The sequence below is a fragment of the Aptenodytes forsteri genome, unplaced genomic scaffold (assembly GCF_000699145.1).
Source record: "Aptenodytes forsteri isolate BGI_AS27 unplaced genomic scaffold, ASM69914v1 Scaffold193, whole genome shotgun sequence".
Taxonomy (NCBI): domain Eukaryota; kingdom Metazoa; phylum Chordata; class Aves; order Sphenisciformes; family Spheniscidae; genus Aptenodytes; species Aptenodytes forsteri.
This window is the reverse complement of record NW_008795405.1, coordinates 1852883-1858374: the sequence shown is the minus strand read 5'-3', so window position 1 is coordinate 1858374 and position 5492 is coordinate 1852883. Positions and strand designations below refer to the sequence as shown.

The 5492-nt window shown below is 57.4% G+C and overlaps 1 protein-coding gene across 1 annotated transcript in view; it reads left to right on the top strand.

Moving 5' to 3' along the window:
- Nucleotides 1–4214: 4214 nt before the first annotated feature.
- PROX2 (prospero homeobox 2) overlaps nt 4215–5492 on the top strand; it is a 3661-nt gene continuing 2383 nt past the window's right edge. Inside the window, exon 1 of the mRNA XM_019472445.1 lies at nt 4215–5453. Coding sequence (XP_019327990.1) covers nt 4215–5453 — 1239 coding nt within the window. The remainder of the gene's footprint in view (nt 5454–5492) is intronic.

The window sequence follows — 5492 nt, the reverse complement described above, 5'->3', positions numbered from 1 at the left end:
CGGGGCTGTGGGGCAGGGACAGGCTGGGGCCGGGGCTGCGGGGCAGGGCAAGGGCAGGGGCAGGGGCAGGGACAGGCCGTGGTACCTCAAGAGCCTGCTGTTGAACCATACCTAAGATGTCTTCCGCAGCCCCGTGCAGGGCCGGGCGGCAGGCAGACGGTTCGGTTATGCCTTGTGTCCTGGTTGTCGGTACCTCTGTGCTGCCCCCGGCACAAGCAGACGCAGGGGCTTTCACATTACGAGTTATGTTACCTGCGAGTTTTGTTACCTACGATTCCTGGTACGTAAACGGACCTACGTATTACCAAAGGGTGTTGTTCCACGATCCTCTTCATTGGACCAACTCTGGATTGCTGCAGGACAGTTGTACCGGTGGTCTTCCTGCTCACCTTGACAAATCATGGGGTCGGGCTCGTGTAGGATGATACTGCCGCAAGTGTCAGCCAGTGGGATGTTGCATGGTTAGAAATGGGCAAGGAGGTCATGTCACCATGGCAAACAGGCAAAGGAGTCCACAAGTAAGTCCCGTTCCTCAGGTGTGGTCTGTATGTTGAAAACGTTTGAGAATCCCCCGGCTAGCTTCTGTTTTCTGCCTGCTTCCAGGTGGGGAACCACTGGTGGAAGAAAACCCAAGGAACCTATTTGCAGAATCTGAGAATTAGCTTGGGATAGTCATAAAAGGCTGTCTGGCAGCCAGGCATCTCTCAAGGAGCCAAGTCCGAGCACACGTCCTTAATTTAGCCATTGCTTAATAATATATGAATGGTAAACTGCAACCTTCAAAATAGTCTCCTAATTTGCTATGAACATCCTTGGGATCATTTTCAAAGAAAAGAGGTTGAATAAAAATCAACAGGGGATAGTCTCTGAGGCTCTGAGGATGTGCTGACTGCTTTAATAAAAGGCAGCTGAGCCAGAAAGGCTCTCTGCCAGGGATTTCTCTGTGATCTGTCTTTCGAGGGCTAATATCCTTGAACAAGACCACCTGATGTCAACTGATTTTAACCACAGCCTTCTGCCTACGAAATGAATATACCAAACATCGCCATGTTCAGTAAGCGTGTGGAGGCAAAGCAGACGAAGCCCCAGGAGTGGCATGCGTGGCTAGGCTTTGTCCACGCACCCCACAGCTCCTGCATGAAGCATCTCAACAACCACGCGTGCCGCTGGGGTTGGGGCGTGCTGAGCTGAGAGCAGTGCCGGCTCTGCTGGCTGCGGCAGTGTCTCTAAAGCACCCTGCGATAAGCAAAGGACTCAGTGTTGCTGCTTTTCCTGTGTTGTTCCATTTCCTGGCCATGTCCTACACCGCAGGCCAGCTGAAATGCCTCTGTTTCCCCATGGCAGGGGATGTTGGAAATACCTGGGTGCTTTCCGTGGGAGCTGGGGAGCACCTGGAGCTCCGGGCCGGCTCCTTCCTTGCCTGTGGCACTGCTTGCCTCTAGTCCGCTGTATTTGCATCATCTCACCAACGGTTCACCATCCTGGGTCCTGGATGGGGTTTCCAGGCCAAATTGTAAGGGGGAATTGCTCGTCTGGCCCCCTGCCCACCTGGGCAGCCAGCAGCTTGACACCAGCCCTTGCCTGTCCGACTCCAGGGGCTATGAGCCTGGGAGACGGCCGAGCGGCAGGGAAGGTGGCTGGACCCTGGCGCTGGACCTGACCCCCTGGACGTCCATCTGCATATTCAGAAGTCGTTCCCAGCCGGTTGGCTGCCTCCGGCCTCCCCACTCCCTCTTTAAAGGACCTGAGCGCAGCAGGAGGACGCGCCGGCGCTGCCTCTGCGGCATCCCGAGGCCCCCGGATGCCTGCCCTCGGGGCACTGCGCTCCCTGCGCCCCTGGAGCCAAGGTGAGTGGGGCAGAGAGGTGCGAGCAGCTCAGGTTGGGGACTGCTTGCTGAAGACAGAGGGATGCGGCAGCTGGGGAAGGCTCTGGGGGGATTTGCAGTGCTGGAGGGGCGGCAGGCTGCTCCGTGCACGGCTCTCCCACCGAGGGGCACCTGGGGAGCCCATGTGGGGCGGCTCCCATTTTGGAGAGGACACCCTTGCCTTCTCTTCTAAGCATCTTCATTTCGTTCCTCAGTCTTTTTCTTCAGGTAAGAGGAGCCTTGGCTGCTTTTTAGTGTTTTGGAAGGTGGTACTGGTGAAGGCTGGTAGTAAGAGCAGGAACTGAAGTACGCGTATGCTAACTCAGCATGGAAAGGGCTGCATCAGCGGGAGCAGTTTGCTTGGGGCAGCACCTCCCGGTCCTGTGGTGCTGGGGAGGCTGAGGGGGGAGCCGAGGCCATCCACGGTGGGCTGCCATGGCCTGGGACCACAGGCTCTGCTCCCACTCTCCAAATCTCTGGCAGAAAGATGGTGGTGCTGGAAGCCTTGGGCAAGTGGAGGGCTTCTTGCCAGCTCTGAGTCCATCTGCTTACGAAGGGTGTATTGCCCTGGGTGTCAGGGTCTAGGAAGCCTCAGCACAGGGGATGGGTAAGCTCCCTGACCTTGCTGTTGAACGCAGAGGAGGTGAGAAATTGTGACCAAGTGCCAAAAGAAGGTGTTTCTGTAACAAAACAAGTGAGGTAGCAGGACCGACTGTCTCGTGCCCATGCCATGCAGAAAGGCTTAAGGGTGGATGAAATCTATGACTGCATTGCATTTGCTGTGTGGCTTTTTTGGAAGCGACTGGCAGGCTAAGAGGCGGCCGCAGGCGATGGTGAAACCTGTTATACAAGGGCAAGGGGTGATGCTGAGAGCTGCCGGCACCCCGGCCTCGCACTGGCCATGGGTAAACTGAGCAGTTTGAATGCCCCCACGACAGACTGTTAGGCAAATGAAACCCTAATGGTCAGGAGGGGTGGGGAGACAACACGGGACAGCAACAAGTGGTGTCGGACAACCCAGAAAATACTTGGTTTGTCAAGCCTAGGGCTCTGTAAAAGGTAGAGCTCTCCCTGATACCTGCCTGGAATACAGGGCTGTTCGAAGAAAGGCAACCTGCTAAAAACCAGTGAGAAGAAACCCATTTTCTACACTGCTCATTAGCCTGGGGGACTCGCTGTGGAGCAGACAGTCACGGGGACGGGAGACTGATGGTGTTGAAAATGATCAGACGTTTCTGGGTATAGCAAAAGAATCTCAGACACTTTAAAGGTGTCTGGAAAAGACATAAACTGTTCTACTTCAGGGATGCAAAGCTACTGCTAATTAATGTGGATGAGGAAGAAGCATCCGACAGGGACAGTTACTCTGTAATTGCCCAGGATACAAGCTTTTGCACCTTCTTTTGCAAAGCTGTCCGAACGAGTGAACGAGCAGAGGGGGTGGATCCCTGCCTGGAGTCAGCGTGACAATTTTAAGCCAGGGGCTGCTGGCTCAGTAGTTTTTCTTTTCCCCGGTAATCCCCACCCCCATCCTTTTTATTCAGTGTTTTGCCAAGCGCTTAGGAGCCCCGTGCTGTGTTAGCCTGAACATCCCGGTGTGTCCTGCTTGCAGCAGGTCACATCACACTTTCACCCTTGCTGTACCCCTTTCCACCAGCCTGTCTGTGCCGCCCTGGTCCCCCCAGTGCTGCCACCCATCACCGTGCCCTTGGGGCTCTGGTGGCAGGTGCTGGGTGCCGGCAGAAGCAGGCAGCAGCCATGCCCTGACCTAGCTGCTACGTGCCGTGAGTGCCTTCACCAGGGATGTAGCTGCCGTCCCTGTGCTCAGCCAGCACCCGGAAGCACCCAAAACCACCTTTGCCCAGGTGTGTGTGGCCAGGGGCTCCATCTGGTGCTCACCACCCTTGTACCTGAGTCCACAAGCCCAGAGGGGAGTTTCCCCAAATGCCTCCGGTGCAGGCACAGCTGGCGGTGTGGGAATTCCATGCTGCCAGGCACATCCAGGGCTCAAATCATGTGAAATGTACTCTGGGCATGATGAATGCCTGGCTGGTAGGTGGGAGCTGTGACAGTGTCCAGGGCGTTGCTGCTGTCATGCGACACCCGACAGCCTGCTAACGGGTTTTGCAGTGCCTGGAAGTTTCTGCCTGGCTCATTCCCTGGTGAAATAGATTTTGCAGGGGAGCAGGGATGCCCTGGAAAGCTGGGAGGAAAAATCTCTGGCCATGTGCATGGAGAGGTGCTGTATGAGGTCTTGCCCACTGATGTTTCTTGCTCTTTCTCCAGCTCCACACCACTAGCAGGCTGAAACATCAAACACCTGGGAAGCCTGCCAGTCTGTCACTAGAAATGATCCCCAACCAGCTGAGGGTCAGCTCTCCAGTGTCCAGGCAGGAAGAAGAGATGATGGATGGCAGGACTGGCTCTGAGCAGGACAGAGACCGTGCCACTTCAGGGCAGGGCCAGGGGCTGAAGTCGGAGCCCTATTTCCAGACCGACTCTCTCTTGCCTTCCCCCAGTGCATCCCTGATATCACAGCTCCTCAGCTACCCGATGGTTCGCGGGAGCCTGGATCCCAGCATCCTTTTCCCTTCCTCTCAGGCAGCGGCCCTGCCTCAGGACTGTGAGCATGGTGCATCTCCTGGAGAAGGAGCGCAAGCTCTGGCTTTTCCCAGGACCCATGACCCGCCTCCCATGCCCTGTGCTGTCGACAGGGACCAGCTCTCCGACCAGCACCTACAGGACCAGCTCTCTGACCAGCACCTACGAGCCAAGCGGGCCAGGGTGGAGAGCATCATCCAAGGCATGAGCATCCCACCTACCCCTCAGGCATTTGGCAGCAGCCTGGAGGCAGCTTTTGGGCACGAGAGGGAGAGGGGCTGCAAGATGCCGCGGGAGAGCAAGAGGAAGCCCAGGGTGCCCCAGCAGGGCGCGGGGGCAGCTGGGCGAGTGGCCCCCGCCGGGGGCAGCCCTCATGCCGAGGGCTGCCAGCAGCTGAAGGAGCAGCTCTGCTTTTTAGAGCAGCAGCTGAGGCGGCTTCAGGAGAAGTTCTCCCAGGTCTGTGACTCTGGGGACGCTGCCCAAACCCAGCAAGGTGCCGAGAAAGTGCATCCATGGCCTGGAAATCCTGGAGACAGACCAGACAAGGACAGTGCCACTGCCACCAGCGACCCGCACAAAGCACCTCTCTGGAGGAGCGTCCTGGAGGTGTGTGGGCAGGAGGAGGACGAGGACAGAGGTGACACAGGTAGCCTGCCCTCAGCAGCAAGGGTCCTCTCACAGGCGCTGAAGCACGAGCTGGCCGGGGTGACGTCCCGGGTGGTGGACTCTGTCCTGAAGACTGTCTGGCCGAAGGCAGCCAGCCACCTCCTGCAGCAGCACCGCAGCCTCCCGGTGCCGGGGCCAGATGCCAGGAGAGAGTATTTTGCTGCTGGGAAATGCAGAAAGCCACTTGCTAAGCCATCTCCCATGAACACACCGGTCTCACTGGGCTCAACCCAGGCTGAGGCCCTGTCAGGAGCTTCGGGGAAGAGCCTGGGCTCTCATGCTGGCTCCTTCAGTTCAAAGGGGGTCAGAAAACCCTCTCAGGTACCCAGCATGGGTTATTCACGGCTCGGCCGCGCCCCC